Below are 20,410 nucleotides of genomic sequence, written 5' to 3' on the forward strand. Positions count from 1 at the left end.
ATGTTTATGTTTTATAAATGTTGTGAAGTAAAAAGTACAATATTTTTAATAGAGTTAAGTAGAAAGTGGTATGAAAAGAAATTACTCAAGTTAAGTTACTTTCCACCACTAGCTTTCACATATAAGGAAATTGTCTTGGTCTTATTATGCATAAAATTACACCTAGTAAGAGAAAATAAAAATATAAAGCAAGTACAGCAAAAGACAATAATCACACATATAAAAGAGAAACATTTACAATAAAAATATATTTTAAAAATGTAAAATAATTTTTTAAATGAAAAGAACTCTACCATGTTTGAAATGAAGAGGATGAAACGTGCAAAATATTGACCAAGGAATGTGCTCAAGCAATGGTTCTCAAAGTGGGGTCCAGGGACCCCCACAGGGTCCCCAGCAAAAAGTTGAAACTGCAATCGTACATTTAAAACTTAATATTTTACCCACCATTCTTTACTTATTTATTCCACCCATAATGTGACAGAATGTCTGACTTTCTGTAATAAAACATCTAAAAGCAAAAAGATAGGAGACCATGGGACAAAATCTTATCAAGTTTCAGAACCACTGTGCTACAGTACCGTATAAAGAATATGCGCAATATACAGAGATAATCCTAAAGATGTATTAACAATGCCTTGAGTCAGCAGTGGATGCTTCACTTCATTCACTACATTACTGTGACAGTGTTGCATACCAAGTACAATATACCTTTCCTTTTTTGTAACTATAAAAACTGCCATCCACATTATTTGAAGCACTCTGACTCTGATAAACTTTGCTACAGTACTGGTTTTAAAGGATGAGTTCAGATTTTTCTGTATTAAAACAATACTCACATGCCCAAATATACATTTAAGAGTTATTAGTATTAGTCCTGACTATACTGGCCGGAAAGAGTTCCCTTCTTAACGTGATTCCAGTGATGCACAAAATCCACTGTCCTTGTCATGTGAAAAAACAAAATACAGTATTCAGCTAGAGGTAATATGAGGCTTCAGCAGTCTGAGTTACACAAATGAAATAAGTATCTTCCAAATGTCTTTTTGGTATGAAATTCCCTCTCTGTGTTACCATCCATCTGGAAGGAAACACTTTACAGGAAAACGAAAAAAGGGGATTTTATACTAAAAAGACTGCAAATTTTCACAACACCCACTTGAATTGCCTAACTGAGACTGTTGATGCCTCAGATGTATCTTCAGCTAAACTCAAGAATAAACACAGAATAGGGACTGCAGAGTTTTGTCCCCAGTCTTCTTCCACTGGAGATAGATCTCTTCATGTCCAGGAATAACTTAAGCAATTAATAACCTTTTCAATTTACATATGGTCATGTGAGTTTTGCTTTGAGAAAAACTTGTATAAAAAGAACCTGTATAAAAAATTTATAAAACTACAGAAAACATTTTTTAAATATCTGATTTATTATAAATTATAAAGTACTAATACTAATGAACATTAAATTAAATAGTGTATGTATTGTGGGGGTCAGCGAAACAGAAACTATAAAAAATACCAATATAGCACTACTACTAAAAAATAATAATAATACCATATATCATCTCTCATGTCATTGCTATCATAATAATGATAAACAGGATAAACAGTCGCACAGGATCTTTGCTGGGTCATTCTCAACTACCTTAGGAGGTGTCTTCCATTTTGACCTTGGGACTTCCAGCCCATACTGTATCTCCTCCTTTGGCCAGTTTATTATACCAGCGGGGTATCAGATGACTGGCAGGGCGTATGTGTTGATGGCTCGGATCTTGTTTTTCCCATTCAGCTGACTTTTCAGGACGTGCCTTACTCTCTGTAGGTATTTGGCTGTGGTGGACTTCCTTGCTGCCTCCTCATGGTTTCCGTTAGCCTGCGGCACCCCAAGGTATTTGTAGCTGTCCTGAACATCTGCAATGTCGCCTTCTGGTAGTTCAACCCCCTCGGTTCTGATCATTTTCCCTCTTTTTGAAACAATGCGACCACACTTGTCCAGTCCGAACGACATTCCAATGTCGTTGCTGTAGATCCTGGTAGTGTGGATCAGTGAGTCGATGTCTTGCTCATTTCTGGAATACAGCTTGATGTCAGCCATGTAGAGGAGGTGACTGATGGTTGTTCCACTTCCGAACCTGGTCTTGCAGTCTCGAGTGACTGCTCTATCAGCCAGTAGCTGATGCTTGGCTCCCCTGGTATTACTGCCCATTCCCTTCTGGGCCCTGTCCATGTATTGAGCCATGTGCCTACTCATCTTAGCCGCTATGATGCCTGACAGGAGCTTCCATGTTGTGCAGAGGCAGGTTATTGGCCAGTAGTTGGATGCGATTGTTCCCTTTTGGGGATCCTTCATGATCAGGACTGTCCGTCCTTGGGTTAACCATTCTGGGTGGGTCCCATCCATCAGCAGTTGGTTCATTTGGGCTCCCAGGCGTTCATGGAGTACAGTTAGTTTCTTCAGCTAGTAGGTGTGGATCATGTCCAGCTCTTCATACCTGACACTCTTTCTTGGATGTCTGCCGTTGCAATGGTTACTGGATCTTGTTCTGGGAGATTGCTGTGATCTGTTCTTAGCTGAGCATTGGTGTTGTGGGATGCCTCTTTCTCCCATATCTTCTTCCAGTACTATGCGGTCTCAGCCCTGGGTGGATCTGATCTTGTGTTATTACCCTGTCACTGAGAGTACACTTTGGGTGGTTCGGTGGAGAACATCCGGTTTATTCTCCTGGCTTCTGCTTCTCCCTTGTATCTCATTAGGCGGGTAGCCAGAGCGTTAAGTCTTTGTTCAGCTGTCTCCAGAGCCTCAGGTATCACTGGCTCTTACAGCTGACTAACCTCTCTTCGTGTTGCGGTTGTGATCGTCAGTCACCCTTATGTTGAGTGATTCTGTGCCGTAAGGGCTTCTTGTTATTGGGGCTTGGGACCCAATCTCTGAGTGTGGGGAGGATGATGATGATATCATCTCCCTGCTGACCTGTTGTCCTGGCTCCCCCTTGCCGTTGCATATTTGTTGTACTTTGTCAATCTCTAGTTGTGATAGCAGTTGCTGTTTGCAGATGTTGCAGAGGAAACGCTGATCCTTGAATTAATCTAATGCTCCATGACTGTCTAAACCTGCAACTGTGTGTTAGATACTTGTTCAGCACACGTTTATTCACAAGTCCCCTCTGCAGGTGCTCTGACGATTTATGCTTCCTTATCAAAAAATGCTACTTTTAATGCAAATTGCTAACGTCTAACCCTAACCATTAGCCATGCAAAGAACTGCCAAGTAGCACATCTCTATAGGTAGCATATATCGACAGAACACAGGCTCTGAGCTCTGTAGACTGCGATCAGTTGATGTTTTGTTCTGTGGTGCTGCAGTGTTGTTAATAGAGGAGCTGCAGCACGCCCTCTGGTGGGCAATCTTTGCAACACTCCTGACATGTGGGAAGGATCAGACTCTAATGCAGATATATCTGCAAGTAGCTTATATCGGCTGATGATATCTGCAAAATGATAAATCGGTGGGGCTGTAGTGTTTTCTGTAGAAAAATGTATAGCACTTTGAATCCTGTGTATGCAAGTGGAGTGGATTCAAATAAATAAAGCTTAAAAAGTGTGTGTGTGACAGGGATGTGTGGATCAATTAATCAGTGTTCACTGAAAACAATTTTGATAATTGATTGATCATAAGTCTTTTATTAAGCAACAATGCAAAATATTCTCAGGTCACAGCTTTTGCAATGAGTAGATTGGCTGCTTTTTTTTCTGTTTCATATCATTGTCATTTGAATATCTTTTGGGTTATGAAATGTTGATCTGAAAAACAAGTGATTAGCTTATGTCATGGATTTCAGAGACTTGTGATGGGTATTTCTGACTGTTTATTAATTTTATTATAGATTGAATAATTAATGATTTTTTGAAAAAATATCAGGAGTTGAAACTAATCATTATTTGCTGTCCTGTGTTTTTTTTTTTTTTTTTTAAAATTAAAGTTCTCACCTTTTTTGCTTCATCCCCTGCAGGTAAACATGTTTGCCCCTAACAATGACCAGATGCATGTGGTCAATCACCTGAAAGGCGAACCATCTGAGGAGAAGAGAAACGTGTTGGTGGAGAGCGCGAGGCTAGCCCGTGGAAACATCCAGGACCTGTCTAAACTCAGTGTCAAAGACCATGACGCTGTTATATTCCCAGGTTTGGTTTACAACATCACAATAGAGATCTCATCCTTTTAGAATTTAGAAATAATTAAATTAATTTTTAAAACCATTAATATTCCCGACTAAAATCTTTTCTCTTGTGCTTGAACCTTTCAGAGGACAGTTTTTTTCATGTTTAAGAGCACTTTAAGTGTCCTTGATTTTACCCCTGTGAAACTGATTGGGCGCTTTTCTTCTGCATTTCTTTTCAGTCCAGGTGATTATGGTATTAATTTAATCTCATTTTTGCAATGTCTTTTAGGTGGCTTTGGGGCAGCGAAGAACCTCTGTACATGGGCAGTGCAGGGGAAGGACTGCTCCGTTAATGATGAGGTTAAGGCCGTGCTGCAGGCGTTCCACGGTGAAGGTAAACCCATCGGCCTCTGCTGCATCTCACCTGTTCTGGCTGCTAAGGTTTTTCCTGGCTGTGAGGTCACCGTCGGCATCGAGAAGGATGACAAGTGAGTCTAACTTGCCTGAGCACAGACCATTTTACACATCAAAGTCTGTTTACATGTCTTGAGGAGCACTACTGCATATGGAAAAAAAGGTGAACAAAGCCTTTTGTCACTTGAGTCAGCATTAGTTGGGGCTGAAGACTAAAAAAAACATGGTGATAGCAAAAAAAAAAATTCTGACAGGGAGAGAAAGTAGTCAAACAAACCGTCTGGTAAGTCAATCTTACTTGGAGAAATCATGTGTGTGGTAAAAGACAGTTGCAAACACGCATCATCCTTTGAGCTCCCGGACTTGCCATAATTGTGCAAAACACAGTTTTCCTGTGTAACGAGGGGTCATTACTGACATTTTTCAGTTGTGCTTACTTTCTGTTTTACCTCCAAATAAAGTGGAGTAATCTGTCTAACCTGCTGGCTTGTCTAATTTTCTTAGCCACTTCGCCATTTGGACACAAGTGTGTTCATCATTTTATTATATAGTTAGCTCTAAAATTTCGACATACTACATGTACATTTTCACTTTTATAGTTTTTCATCTTTTATTTATAGTTTTCATCCTTACTATTTAAATTCTTATTTTAGCAGAGCCACATTTAATGTCATGCAGATATTGTGTAACACTGTGTGGTGCCTCTCTCTCTCTCTCTCTCTCTCTCTCTCTCTCAGGTACCCAGACACTACAGACACCGCCTCCGCCATCAACCAGTTGGGCTGCAAGCACGTGTCTAAGAGTGTCAGCGAGAGCCACGTGGACGAGAAGAACAAGCTGGTCACCACCTCTGCCTTCATGTGCAATGCTCCAATACACGAGATATTTGATGGAATCGGAGTGATGGTGCAGGACGTGCTGAAACTTGCTTGATTCTATGAATACTTAAAAGATGGTGAAATGATGTTACAGTAACTCCTTGATCAAAAGCACTTCCAGATACTCATAAAATATACATGTTTGAGTAGTAATGTGTCCAGCATGGTGTAATTTATTTAGCAAAAATCTCTAAACTCTCATGATGGCAGTGTTGATCACATTTGCAATAAAATGAAACAGTTCACTTTGTCAGTTCACTTTATTTCACACTTAGTGGAAGAAAAGATGAGATATTTACACTGTGATATTTATTCTTGTGCATGCTATGTGGAAACGTTTAAAATATTTAATGTCTTCACACAGATAACACACTACACTGGCTTCATCAAATACCGTATAATCAGAAACTCCTTGTGCTGTATAACTGCTTGTGTTGACTACTTGTCATTCTCAGATATGAACCCAAGATTGAGCATTCTCTCACATTCTCAATGTTCCTATCACATCAATCACGCCCTCTACTCCCTCCGTGCACAACACTGAAGAAGCATTAAGGCTGAACTTCCCCACCAGGTCCTTCTGACTCAGTGGCTTCCTCCAGTGGCCATAAAAGGTATCACATCTGGCCACATAGATCTGACCCTGATGTGTTTCTATCTCAACCTCGCAGTACATCTTGTCAAAGCTGGGTTGGTTATCCTTAGGTGTATCCACCTTGACTTTGGACAAGAGCTCCTTAAGAGCAGGCCGGTTAATCTGCTCTTCACTGAAGGAAGACACCGTCACTTTGTTATCCAGCAAGGCGGAGCCGGCATTGAACTGAAATGAGTGCCTGGCTTGGTGCTCTGTAGCAGGTAAGGGGCAGTCAATGTACTTGGATGGAGGCACTCGAAGTTTGACCTGCCTGATCTGGCTGAGGTCAAAGTTCCCGACTGTATTTTCAAGCTTTGCGCGGGCTGCCAGCGCTGCATCCACAGCCCAGTGCATCCCCAGATGAGCAGGGATGCGCTTGAAGGCCACATCCTGATCTTCTAGAATCCATTTAAAGTCACTTGTAGCAGAAACTGCCATTGCTGAAGGACGTAGTCCTTGTAGTAAACCCCAAACCCACAGTCCAAATCCAGGATGGCTGGATTCCCCTCCAGACCCATCTGGGCCAGATGGGCGGCCTCCAGGCCTCTTCGAGCAGCATTTCCTATATGGAGAGGTTTGGTCTGTGTGGCAGCATTGGCCAAGGGAGCCCCAGCAGAGGAGGCTGCGACAGCCAGAGCATGACTACACTGTGCAGGGGACAGACCCAGGAGCTTAGCCGAGGCTGCAGCACATCCTATCACCCCAACAACACTTGGAGGGTGGAATCTGAGAGTGTCAGGACAGAGGAAGAAAGATGACCAAAATATTAGGGTCTGTTCGAGTTTTAAGTTTTGATTACAGCTGAAATTACCTGGCAACTATTTATATAATCATGTAACGTTTCAGGCATAAACGCCAAATATTTCCTGCTTCCAGTTTATCAAATGTGAGTGTTTGCTGCTTTTCTTTGTCTCATGTGATCATAAACTGAGGATGGATTTTAGACTGTTGGTAAGACAAAAAAAAGCAGTTTGAAAACATCACCTTGGACTTAAGAGAAATAGTATATAGAGAAAAATAATAGACAGACTTGTTTCAATTATTTTTACTGGAACTAGTTTCCACTGAATAAATAGCCTCTATGAAAACTGTTGACAGTGAAGTATATTATCATTACGGGGACACTGTTTCAGGAGAAAGATGTTGCTGTTGAATAATAAAATTTTTATTTTTTCAATGCTGCTTGTACCACAAACTAAAATCCATTCACCACTTCTGCTTCTAAAACGTCAAACTATAAAACTGAAACTATCTGCATGGCCTTTAGTCATATGGATCAATCAACACTTTAAAATTCTAAAATTTCCAGTGTACATTAACTTACAATTGGACAGAAAATCTGCACATTAACTTGGCCCAGAACTCAAACAGTGTGATGTTGGTTAGATATTATTAAATATCTCACCTTTCAGGGATGTTGTAGGCCTCTCTGGAGAACCTCATGAGTCTGCCCTGCACCTCGATGCCAACGTTGAAGGCCAGAAGCAGGTCTAGACCACAGGGCTGGCTGGGCAGTGTCTCTGCCAGGGCCAACAGGGCCGGTAGCACAGCTCCTGAAGGATGAGTAGCAGGGTGCCACGTGTCATCAAAGTCCATGGAGTGAACCTAATACGAAACAATGTGACAGAATGGATAATCAGAGATCAAACCACCACCATAACATGTTTATGTTTTCTATATATTGTAAGGCATTTATTTGACCTAGCTTACCGCAATGCCATTGACAAATGCAGCATAGTGAGGAGGAAGAGTTATCTCTGAGTTACCCCAAACACTGCTCCTCTCGTCAGACGTGAACAACTGCAATCAGACAAATTGATATGAGGATAAGATTATGGATGTCATTCTGAGCTCAGTAATGAGGTTTCCAATTTCCAACAAACAAAATTATGAACAAATCGCAGCATGCAATGGATTATATCAACTAACTGTCCTATTGAAGAAGCACAGAAAGCTGATTTATAATATAAACATCTTATAGAAAAGCAAATTACTTCCAAACAGTGCACTATAGTGGGTCACACTAATGCAATTAGTAGTATTTGTCAGCTGCATTTTAGTTTGGCCAATTGAAGAAAGATTTAATGATGACACAAAGAAAAAATATATAGTTCAGATATGGTATATAAACACAACACACTGGTGTTTTCAATCCTACTTTAGTTATGCCTATTTAAATATTTCTCATGACTAAAATTTTATCATGATATTGCCATGTTAACATGTATTAGGTTTAGCATATCCTCACTCCAGTCAAGCAGTTTAACGTACCTGGCTGTACTTGAGAGCCTTGTTGAAGACAGCTGTCTTGGTTCCTAACAGCCCAACACCCAGAGTGTCCAGCATCATCCTTTTGCTCCTGTTAATCACACCATCTGTCAGCTGAGTGGTTCTGAGGGCATGGATAGCAGCTCCAAAGCTCTCCGTAATACCCTGGAAAGGTAAAACAAGGCCAGTCAGTCCAAAACTCTTAACATGGAAACCTCCCCAGAGAGAGTACATTTGTTTCTGACCGGGCTAAGAAGTTAAAATATGCTGCATCTATTTGTTTTCAAACCCCAAACTACTCTCTAAAATGTACATTGAGCCTCATATAGTTAAATGCTTAAGAAAATGTAACCTAAGAAGAAAACAGCAATACCTTGCGTAGCATTGTTGCAGCTCAACAATGTCTTCAAGTGACAAGACACCCAAGTGCATGCCCTTTTATAAGTCATTTTCCTGTCTGAAGGCTGGTCTTCCAAATTTCCAAAGTGGCTAAAAAACCCCAATGATGAGAAGTAGGAACTTTCACAATGACTGGACATTGTCTTGCGGGCATAAGGCAGCATATAATGACAAAATGGTGAGAAGGCTTTGTTTAGAGTCAAATAACAATTATCTGAGGTCTTTCACAATTCTGTCTTTTTCAGATGCCAGACAATGCAATCCAGCTGTCTGCAATGGGAAGTTGTGAACAGGGAAATGTCACAAACCACTCACTGACAATCACATGACAAAATGATGTCTGATTTAAAAAAGCTGGGAAAATAATAACTAAAAGCAGCAACCTTGACCTCAGTTGCGATGTAACAGAAAGTTTATGATGACCATGCTCAGGACTGCTGTAGGTTGGTAAACAAATACCTAGTTTGTATATAGACACAGGAGGAAAAACCCTCTGACTCAGTGATGGACTAAATACTAAGATCCTTAGAAACAAATACCATGATCTAAAAAGAATTCTAAATGTTACTTAAGTAAAAGTACAGATGTATTATCAGCCAAATGCAATTAAAGTATCAAAAATAAAAGTACTCATTATTCAGAATGGCTCCTTTCATATGGTTAAATTATTCTGTTTTTATCACTAATAAATAGTTAATCAAGGTGGAGCAAATTATAGATTATATATATATATATATATATATATATATATATATATATATATATATATATAAAAATTAGTGGTGGGCCGTTATCGGCGTTAACGTGCTGCGTTAACGTGAGACTCTTATCGGGCGATAAAAAAAAATATCGCCGTTAATCTATTCTCAAAGTTGGGTTGGGAGCTGGGTCTATAGGGGAGAGCCGGGACGAATGAAGCACAGCGATTTTCTCGGAGCCCATACAAGTCTGATATGCCAAACTACCTCAGCACATACAGTCCACAGTACTTAACAGAACAAATCAGGTGGATACGTCACACTTTCACAGAGTTATATGAAAGAAGCTGTTTTCAATCACGGAAAGTAAATTCACTCAAGCAATATTTTTTTTTTGAATGACGAGTTGTGTTTATTATTCCATGTGCCATGGTCGTGATCACATAAAAGATTAGTTAGTACTTTAACACATCCTGAAGTTTTAAATGTCAAAGTTTTACAGTTTAGAAGCTAGTGAAGTTTAAACGTCAAGAGTCACTGTCTGGACGATTGAAACAGGTGTTTCATTCGTCGTACAATAAACGCAGCCATTCTACCTTATTTAGATACGGCGGGAGGGGGGCAGAGTCCACTAGGCTGCAGGCTGGACCACCAGGATGCTCACAGCCAACAGGATCTTCACAGTAGACCAGGAAAACAGGCTGCAGATGTAGGCCTACTACGCAAGCTATGCTGACTTTCACCTTGATATGTTAGCGCAGATGTATACCTAGCTGAATTGCACTGTAGGGGGCGAGAACGAGTCTTCGAACCTGCGTGTATGTCTACTGTGAAATTACCACGTCAAACGTGACGTGCTAACATGGATGCAGCTATGAAGCCGCCGGGTTTGCTTCAAGGAAAATTTATTTTTAAGAAGCTTCCCAATGGTTTTCTCAAGCAGTGTGTGATGCATTTTGGCCCCTGGTCTAATGCGCCACCTGGCTTGATAAACCCGTTCTCAAAGACTTACTTTTAGTCATTATTGGGGTAGCACACATATCCTGAATGCCTTCGGCAGAATTCAAATGAGCCATTTTAATCTAGATTAATTCCAAGATTACAGTGAGATTAATCTAGATTTAAAAAATTAAGCTATGCCCACCACTAATATAAATACACACCCACACACACACACATATATATATACACACACATATATATACTTGTCCGAAGCACCCAACACCCCAGATGACACCAGCACTTCATCGACCACCCATCATGTTCAAATATGTTTATTTGAATTGATTGTAATTGATGTTAATTAACACTGAACGTGTATATTGTTACAATAATTTTTTCATACAGTTGAATTGTCACTGTTTAGGTCAGTTAAGTCACGTTCACAGTTGTACTACTACGACTCGAAGTGGCAACCATTTATTATCCTCATAACAAATAACAAATCATTTTCCCATTACTTTCAGCTAACTTCTTCATCTTCTCTGCTTGCTTGCTAACTAGTTTGCACTCTCAACTGCAACATGTACTGAACATTTACTAGGAGTCAGCATCACACCACTTACTAATCCAATGTTGCCATTTTTCCCCTCCTTAACACAAATCTTAGATATATTTTTAATCAAATCACAATTTCTATTTTTTGGTTGAGTTAGTTAGTAAAGCTTTACATGTACCCCCTGGCGACAAGAGGAGTACCCCTTGAGGTACAAGTTGCCCTGGTTGGGACTCACTACTCTAATTGCTGCTTTAATTAACATAATACTTAGCTCAAAGTATTATTTAATGATTCCTGTTCACGATCCATATCAAGTTGATGGGACAACATGCCTCCCAAGAATACACATAGCTTACAGCCTCTTTTGCGTGTCTTGCATTGTGTTATTTTGTCTTAATTTATGAGCTTCACAAGCTTAAATATTGTCATTATTTTTCCTTTCCACTGGTCTTTTGGTGAGTATACTTTGGCCTTTAACAGTTGTGTAGAGTACACATTTGACTATAGAAGCAGCTAACAATTGTATTTTGTACATTTAAATGGCTTTCATGGACAGAAGTCTTCAGTGTGTATTAAAATTAAATGATAAACCAAATAGATGTACATCACTTAAATGGATGTACAGTAATTTACTGGGTAGCAGAGGTGGTGTATCTGTGTGTATATGTATATAATGTGTATTAATCACCATTGTGGGGACATTAAGACTGATGTAGGCTATATATTTCAAAATGTAAATAAACATGTGTAAATGTATATCTAAGACCTGTTTTGTCCCAGTTCTCAAAGATTACTGCTGTCTGTTCACATAGTTAGGCTACATAATGAGAACTTACAGTTTTTCTCAATCGATTTGGCACATTTACTAAAACAAACTTTCAACTGTACAATCCTCAGACCATGTTGTACATTCAGCACACCACTCTATGTGGTCTGCAAAAAGTGATTACTCAATCAAAAGAATTAACTCATGTTTCAAATGTAAATAAATCCATCAATGAATAAATCAAAACAAAAGTTTCCTTTATCATTGCTTAAACCAAGACAGTCAAAATGCAAAGACATCTTGTCAAATAACAGTCTACTCTGAAAGTGTGATGGTTTCCCACTATGTAATATTGTCCAATTGCAAACAAATGCAAAGTATTTTGATATGCAAGGCTTACTCAGTGCATTTTGTGCTAAAGCAATCATTAATAGTCATGTGAACAACTGACAAAATGTTCATATAAATAGTCATATAGCTTGACAAAGTTTACAAGTCATTCGACAATCCTGCCAAAGCCATTGAGAAAAACTCTAAGTGTTAAGACTGTGTGTTGGCTGCATTTCCATCAGAGTTGCAATGGGTGTCACTCTTTCCATATTTTCCAACCATTTCCTGATTTCAGAGCTGCAATAACTCAGGACAGCTGTATGGTTTCTGGGTTTGTGTATTCCCTTGGGATTTGTAAAAAATCTCCACATTATTTATTTCATTAAATCACCATCAGAGGGAAGCTTAGGCTACATTTATATTTTTGCCAGACAGCGCAGGAAAAAAACAAATGACACATAACAAAATTTGGATGCTTGCTTTAAGTGATGTGACACACACACACACACACACACACACACACACACACACACAACGGGACTGCTTGTTTATTTTTGGCAAGACAGTCAAGTTATAGTTAAATGTTAATTTGGTAGTCAACACCCCCTCCCCCCCTTCACGCACGCACGCGCACTCATGCACGTGGTAAGCCCAGGCTTCATAAACAAGCTGCTGCCACTTAGTTGCTCAGTGTTTCCACTGATCCCACATCAGCACAGCGGCTCAGAGAAGATGGCACTCGCTGACACAGAACGCGGGGTATCCAACTGCGGCGACTCTGGCTCCCCGTTTTCAGAGATTATTGAGCTGAATGTCGGCGGACAGGTTTATGTTACCAGACACAAAACTCTCATCGCCGTTCCAGACTCGCTGCTGTGGAACATGTTCAGCAAGAAGTCAGCCAAGGAGTTAGCGAGAGACAGCAAAGGACGCTTCTTCTTGGACAGGGACGGGTTCTTGTTCCGCTACATCCTAGATTATCTCCGAGACTTGAACTTGGTTCTCCCGGACTACTTCCCCGAGAAAAGTCGACTGCAGAGAGAGGCTGACTTTTTCCAGCTGCGGGACCTTGCGAAACGCCTCAGCCCCCGGTTGAGTAAGGACAATTCAATCAACGAAGAGATCAGCCAGAGTGACACGGAGGAAGGTGCGCAGCAGTGCGGCTCCTCCGGCGGCATGGATACTTTACGCACCGTGTCGGTCAGCGGAGCCATGCGCTCCCCATCACTGGACTCCAGAAAGTCAGGCTACATCACGATAGGATATCGCGGCTCCTACACCATTGGCAGAGACATCCAAACCGATGCCAAATTCAGAAGAGTGGCTCGCATCACGGTTTGCGGCAAGACGTCTCTGGCCAAAGAAGTGTTCGGGGACACCCTGAATGAGAGCAGAGACCCGGACAGGCCCCCGGAGAGATACACATCCCGGTACTATCTGAAGTATAATTTTCTCGAGCAGGCATTTGACAAGTTGACAGAGGCGGGCTTCCACATGGTAGCTTGCAGCTCCACGGGAACCTGCGCCTACACCAGCAATGATCCCAACGAGGACAAAATTTGGACAAGCTACACTGAATATGTCTTCTGTCGGGAATAACTAACAATAAACATGCCGCGTTGATGTAAATAGACATTTCATAATATAGAGGGGAATGTCTTTAAAGTATTGCATTTGCTATGTTGAATGGTAACGTTTGTCAAGGGCGAGTGGCTGCAAAATATTGCTCCATTATTCTAAGAATAGCCAAATTGCAGTATTACCACTTCTGTGGTTAAACCAGAGATACGAAATTGCCCCAAATAGAATAGAAACGAATTTGACAGTTTGTCAAGAGAACAGTGTGTAACTTGGATGTGCAAAGTGAGCAGAGCATCGTTTTAGTTGACAGACCTATCCAAAGCCATTGGGTGGAAAAAAACACCAACAAAATGCCATCTCCTTCTCATAGAACTGCATGTCAATGTTTCAGTCATATCTGACTCAGTGGTGTGTGGCATCCAAGAACAGACAAGCAGCAATTAGTATTCAGTGTCATTGTAACCTCCATGGTTTGCTTGATCACATGTTTGGCCAAGTTTTGTATTATCTAATAGGCTCATAGCAGTTCTATCTCTGACATGGTTGTAAGTGTATGTGCTTGATTGGTAGAGTTGTACTTGTTAAACCTGTTCAGATGAAATAAAATTGTATACTCAGATATTCTCAGCCCTTTGCCGATCTTTCTATCTTCTGCACAATGGAACAAAATACTGGCAGTTGTCCCCCTCCAACCTTTTAAACATTACGCAGTGGGGTATCAAAGAGTCAGCCTCAAAGAGAAATGCCCTACCCAGGAACCTTAGCCCGTCATGGCACTAAAGCTGCCAGCTAAACAAAATCTGTCACACTGTTTTAACCCAGAAGAAGCTACACAGAACTCAAACGTGTGTGGCAGTAACATGTTTGTACTTCTGACTCACAAAATCCTGACCACGACCTTTTCTTCATTCTGACCATTAATTCACCGCTCCTACAAAGTGCCATTTCAAGGCACTGCGGCTACTTTCTATTCAACACACAAGCAGAAAACCATCACATCTGAATAGTAAAGTAAATATTGTAGGAGGATCCGTTTCCACCTATCCATTTTGTCACACAAATTCAGCTGCATGCCATGTGGATGCAAATAGTGCAGCTGTGCACACATGATGTCATTATCATTTCAAGTGTAAATAATGGAAGAGTCCAGCTGCACACAAATAGGAGTCTGCCAGGGACTCTTAATGAATGGAGAGTGGATTGGTGTACCTTTGCTGTGAGAACTGAATTTTTTCACTGACTAGCATACAGCCAGCACAGGATTATGTTTTTCAATCACAGACCGTGTATAAAAATCAAACAGACATGAAAATGTGGGATTATAGCACATCAGGAGCTTATGGACCAAAGGCTGTAACATAACCTCTGTAGGGGTCCGGCAACATCCTTGCAGAGGGAGGTTTGGTTCAATTTGGTCTTAAAAAGTTGGAAAATGTGCTGTTTGGACTGGAAAATATATATCTTTGGGATAGTGACCTGTTTGGGGATCATTGTGAATACACATATGACTCAAAATAAGTTCAAACTAGTAATAAATTGTAACTGGTAAATAGGCCTTTTTCATTGAAGACACATTTGACACAACACAGTAGGAATAGAAGCAGGTTTTCTTTTCTATTTTTTTTTTTTTTTAAATGTAATGAGGGCTGACTTCCATTTAGCTGCTTCAGTTTAAGGGTTCAGGTATCGTCATCCTGTCATGTCTTACTGGGACATCAATAGAACAGAGCCATCGCTAATGTTATTAGTAACACCTCAAGTCAAAATATCTGATGTGAAAATGGTTAGCTTCTCCTAAAAAATGAAATTAAGTGTGAAGAACAGTTTGGCTCCCTTTCATGCACATTAATATCAGGTCAGCAAGTAAATTAAAATGGACGTGGTAGATATTTGACTAAGTCTAGAAATATAGTCCCATTATAGCCCAGTAAAATCACTGTACCCTTGGGCTGGAGCAAGCCTCTCTGACAAGTTCATTTAGAATTAATAAATGAATGGACCCGAGACCTTATATAAACAGGTGTTTTTCACTGCAACTTTGTATTGATTCTTGCCTAATACTTCCTGAGTCAAGTGTGAGGATTTATTTGAAGACCTAAATTTGTTGTGTTTCATTATTCTAACAAAGGCTAACAATTGCTGGTGGCTTCTTCAAGTTGGACTCAAGGAGACTGCAGATGACACAGGCAGACACGTGGCAGTTTAAATGACTGCAGGTTTACTGTACATAATCCAGATGGCTGACAGAGTCGCAGCTGCAGTAACTGAGATGATTATTCACACACATCTGTAGTAATATTATCTTTGATAGAGTGAAATGTATCTGGCACTATAAATCAATAACCAAGACATTGTCACACGCCTTCATATATGTAAATTATTCTTTGTCGAAGAGGAATAAACATTTTTAGCAAGCTAACCTTTTGCTTTAAATAAATTATTTATATCCTCAGAAAAGATGAAACAATCACACAACATCTTATAAAATGTGTGTATGTCACCCCCCCCCAACATTTTTGATGGATTTTGTTTCCTATGTTATTCAAACGAGATTATACATGTAGTAATCTTGAGATCAGAAATTGTGCCACACCTCGTATCCGTTTTCTCCAGATTTTGATAATATTAAAATTTGACAATAGGCTCAGTGGCTTATATTAAATTTCTTTGACACACCAGACCCTACTCTGTTGTTGTCTGTACCAGCTTTCATTGGACTGAGCGCAGGGAAACACTGCACATCAGTCACCAATCCGTCACAGAAATCAACCATCACAGACTTGCATCCACATTCACACACAGTACAGCATGAACGATTTAGAGTCTCCACAACACTTGCATGTCTTAACCCACTCGAACATGTGCCACAAAGGCTGTCACTGAACAAACCATTCAAGCTGTTGCAACACATGCCGATGCAACCCAACTGTGCTACTGTAGAAATTAATCCATTACCGCCAATTTAGAGAGAGCAGAATCTTGTACCTCCCTAGGGATGCTTATTATCTGTAATTTGAATTAAATGATAAGAAATCACAAATGACAGTCCATTTGGATTTTACTCATCTTGATTGCCTTCAGTTGTCCTTTTAGCATTTAGTTATAGACATTGTGTAATTATTTGGATATATTAGTCACACAGTGACTCACAGTGTCTGACTATATGTGTGTTGTTCTGACTGAACATTTCTTATTGACTTGCCACTGTTTGTTTTGAGAAGTGTTGTTTGATGATTGGGAGGAACAGTAGAAATAAAACAACATAACATAATAGAGCAACATAATAGAACACACAATGTGATGCTACACTAGTTGGTACTGAATTGTGCAAAGAAAGAAAGTAGTAATGGGAATGCTATAACATTAAACGCTGTATACAGTGTGATATAACAAACACGAATGCGTTACTGACAGTTACTTAAAATTCCCATGACTGTGTTAGCCTTCAGTAAAATGGAAATGCAATAAATGGGTTGTCAGGTCTTTCAGTATGAGTGATGATGGGATAACAAAGAACAAAAGAAGGAAGCTGTGAGACAAATTGAGTCGAGGACTGGAGGAAAATATCAAGATTGAGAGAAAAACTGTTCTTCCCTTTCTCATCTGCTTATCTTTGTTTGTAATATTTTGTATTTTCTCTTCTCTCTGTTCGCATGCTCCATGTTGAGCTCCCTGACATGAACTTCAGCTGATCAGGACTGTTTGAATTCCATGCATGGGTCCAGGATGTGTTTCAGCTTCCTGAGAGTTATTTTAGATCAAAGTCGGTTTCATTAGCACATCACAACAGTAACTCCAGACCAAAGGCTTCATTATTCTAATTAAATTCTGAGTCAGAAATACATTTTAAACTTGACTTCATAACTGGAAATATGCATCAGTCAGCTTTCATGGGATGATATTCCCTGCTGTTATGTGAAAGCATAACATTATAATGTTTCAAATTGCAAAAAGGCTCATCATGTCAACAGATCCAAGAAGTAAGCAAGATAATCTATCAATGAGTGTGGTATTAGATGATCTGTCAAAACTGGACTGTACTTTGGGGCACATTTTAGCTCACCTGGCACCTGCCCTGCGTCTATCCACTTTACTATCTCTTGACCTTGTCCCTTTCTCCTCTTCCGACCACTCAAAGCGCTTTACAATACGCGCCACATCCACCCATTCAAACATACTGATTAGTGGACCTCCTGGGGTCTGTCCAGCGCTTTACTTCCTCTAATACATAGAAACAGGGTATTTGAAAATATTTGACATCTTATTAGAACACACTTCAGTTTATATACATTTAAATTTTAGCACAGAACAGAAAAATGGGCAGTTGTAAATTTTACTTTATACCACACATGCTCACATATGCTTTTTTTTTATTACTTACTTTTTTTAATTTTGGCTTTTATATCTCTGTCAGGTGAAGTAGTATTCACCATTTTAGAATATGCATTACAACAGGGCAAAAAGCATTTCCGGCTAAGCTAAAAACAAGGCTTACCTAGTCTGTTGCAGGCCACTAATACCCATAGAAAAGTGGAGCAGGGTCCAGGGTGTTCCCCCACCTTGCGCCCGATGTCAGCTGGGATTGGCTCCAGCCCCCTCGCGACCCTGTACACAGGTAATATAAGACAAACAGCAGCAGGAACGACAACAATAATGATAATAATATTACCAGAATTAGTGATAGTAATAATTATTTATTTGGTCCAGAGGGACACTTCAACCAAAGAGTGCAAAGGGACAGCAGCTCGAGCCACTGGAGCCACCATGTGTGCAAGAACACTTGCACTTAGATGAAAGACCTAAATTACAAATACAAGACAGAAACAAAAATATTAGATACCGCTGCTGAGCCTTAAATGCAATGTCACTGCCACTGGAGCTACAGCTGATATTGTTATAACATCAGTAACATCAGAATAAGCACATCCCACATATGGCAAATGATGTCACTGACATAGAAAATCAAATTTCATGAGAGTTTCTAATGTGCATTGCTCTCTTATGTTAGACTTATATTTCTGTTAGATGATGGTAAATATCATCATTTGTGATCATAGCATCCAGACTAATGTAATGTGTCCTGATTACCTGAGCGGAGATGCTGCTTCATCCATTCATGTGACCATTAAACCTCCCACCTTTCAAGCCAGAGTTCTTTTGAAAATTACAGTCATCAAACAGAAAATGCTCTTTCCACAGCTGCTTTGCACTTCTGTAAAAGCTGCCTTACATATTGGGGCCACTCGTCTCACATGGAGGCCTTTCATTTGAGTGTTCTCCGCATTCCTGGGGTTATTGCAAATCAGATGTCCTTTTAAGCAAGCAAGGCATTTTTTATCTGCTGTGAGCAGTTTTAATGTGTGGCTGTACAGATACAGATGCAGATACCCTTTGTGATTTTCTCTGCACCAAAAACTGGTCAACCTTTTGTACGCAAAACCATTTTTGAACCTTTACAAAATGATCGCAACTTTTCCTGAATGTCACAGCCTTCATCAGCAAATGGAGTTGAAGGCTTCATAAAATGCTAGCAAGTAGACCTTGAGTTAAGATTTCTTTTGTCAAACTACTCTTCCCAGAATCAATCGTGAACTTTCATTTAACCCTTAACCCATCCCATAAGGGAGCAGTGGGTTTGAATCCGCGACTTTGTTTGTGCACAGCTGTAGGGTTAGCCGGTCGACATGCATACAATCGCTGTCTTAGGTTTAGGCACACACCCTAACGGTTAGGGTAAGGGTAACATGCTTTGGGAAGCTGGCTGTCAACGCATTTTATACTAATGTAGCTATCTAGCTGAACAGACAACAACACACGAATAATTATGAACAGGCACATTTGCGGTAACCTTCTTTGACAGACAGGTCCACTTTTATGCATGTGCAAATGGGGATCTGGCAGGCAGCACGGATATGGTACCTACAGCTGTGTTTCGCTGCGCTGTCCTACTGTCTGAGATTGGCGCTCTGTGTGGTCCGTGTGGTGTCTGCGACGTCAGCACGTGAATGTTTGAGATTCGGAGGTGTGTGGACAACTAAGGTACTCTTGTGTATATTTAATTATGTAAGGACAAACACTAACAGCGTTTTTTTGTATTCATGCAGCACAGATTGCCACTGCTGCTTTGCCTAGTCTGATTATTTAACACACTAACATAACCTACCGGTGTTATTATTTTAAACTTTTTTTATTTATTCTTAATCGTTACGACCTGTTTTATAGTGTGTATTATAGTAGTATTTTATTTCTTTGAATATTGTGTTTTGTTTTTTCAGTGATTTTAATTTGGCTTTGTTTTTAGGAAAACTATGGACATAACATTTTAACTATAGAACTTCCTGATAGTAGTTCCGGGTATTTTGGTCCAGAGGTGGTGATGTATAATAGGTGGCTAATTTTTATAACCTTGCTACTCGTAGAGTACTTGTACTCTTAAGTGTGATTTGGGTTTTATTTTGTTAGATTGCGTGTTGCAGTGTTTATTCATTCCCTTTTATATGATCCACCCTTTAGAACTATAGACTGCCGTCACTCTGTACTAATAGTTTTCCACGCAGAAACGAAACTCGCTTTTCATATTTTGTTTTAAGTATTATTGGTCGTTTATCCTTTTTATTTGCATTGATTCCATTTTTAGCTTATTTTTATAGTGGGTTAGTTTGCAGCTGTTTTATGGTCTCCTAAACCTGGTCTCTGATCTTTTATGTGGTCTTACCTGTGCTAAGGGAATCCCAGGGTTTATAATAGCTGTTATCACATTCACATTTTAACTCTTTGGGTGAAG

General features: G+C 39.9%; 4 protein-coding genes across 4 annotated transcripts in view; 2 read left to right on the forward strand and 2 right to left on the reverse strand.

The window, feature by feature from the left end:
- The window catches only part of LOC119903687 (interphotoreceptor matrix proteoglycan 2-like), a 23,609-nt gene extending 20,650 nt beyond the window's left edge, over positions 1-2,959 (reverse strand). The window contains exons 1-2 of the mRNA XM_038719909.1: positions 2,833-2,959; positions 1,075-1,081 (exon numbers count right to left, since the gene is read on the reverse strand). Of these exons, the coding sequence (XP_038575837.1) occupies positions 1,075-1,081; positions 2,833-2,959 (134 nt within the window). The remainder of the gene's footprint in view (positions 1-1,074; positions 1,082-2,832) is intronic.
- A 1,028-nt stretch (positions 2,960-3,987) lies between these two features.
- Positions 3,988-5,701, forward strand: zgc:162944 (uncharacterized protein LOC569993 homolog). Its single transcript, XM_038720935.1, has 3 exons — positions 3,988-4,182; positions 4,450-4,648; positions 5,312-5,701. Exons 1-3 carry the CDS (start codon positions 4,017-4,019, stop codon positions 5,505-5,507), a joined length of 561 nt encoding a protein of 186 aa, XP_038576863.1. The 5' UTR covers positions 3,988-4,016; the 3' UTR covers positions 5,508-5,701.
- Positions 5,694-8,859, reverse strand: acod1 (aconitate decarboxylase 1). The gene is given in 7 exon segments (XM_038720932.1): positions 5,694-5,951; positions 5,954-6,530; positions 6,533-6,812; positions 7,492-7,691; positions 7,797-7,886; positions 8,358-8,519; positions 8,728-8,859. Coding segments are annotated over 7 exon segments (1,419 nt in total). The 5' UTR covers positions 8,740-8,859; the 3' UTR covers positions 5,694-5,853.
- A 3,725-nt stretch (positions 8,860-12,584) lies between these two features.
- kctd12.1 (potassium channel tetramerisation domain containing 12.1) lies at positions 12,585-14,245 on the forward strand. Its single transcript, XM_038720933.1, has one exon. The coding sequence runs from the start codon at positions 12,682-12,684 to the stop codon at positions 13,642-13,644; it is 963 nt and encodes a 320-aa protein (XP_038576861.1). The 5' UTR covers positions 12,585-12,681; the 3' UTR covers positions 13,645-14,245.
- The last annotated feature ends 6,165 nt before the right edge of the window (positions 14,246-20,410 follow it).

This window comes from Micropterus salmoides, unplaced genomic scaffold (genome assembly GCF_014851395.1).
Source record: "Micropterus salmoides isolate LMB-PRFRI ecotype aquatic unplaced genomic scaffold, ASM1485139v1 Ms_hic_scaffold_15, whole genome shotgun sequence".
NCBI lineage: Eukaryota > Metazoa > Chordata > Actinopteri > Centrarchiformes > Centrarchidae > Micropterus > Micropterus salmoides.

Coding starts and splice junctions, on each gene's coding strand:
- zgc:162944 (XM_038720935.1), top strand. CDS start 4,017: ATGTTTGCCCCTAACAATGACCAGATGCATGTGGTCAATCACCTGAAA. Junction 4,183..4,449: donor TGACGCTGTTATATTCCCAG/GTTTGGTTTACA, acceptor AATGTCTTTTAG/GTGGCTTTGGGGCAGCGAAG. Junction 4,649..5,311: donor GGCATCGAGAAGGATGACAA/GTGAGTCTAACT, acceptor TCTCTCTCTCAG/GTACCCAGACACTACAGACA.
- kctd12.1 (XM_038720933.1), top strand. CDS start 12,682: ATGCACGTGGTAAGCCCAGGCTTCATAAACAAGCTGCTGCCACTTAGT.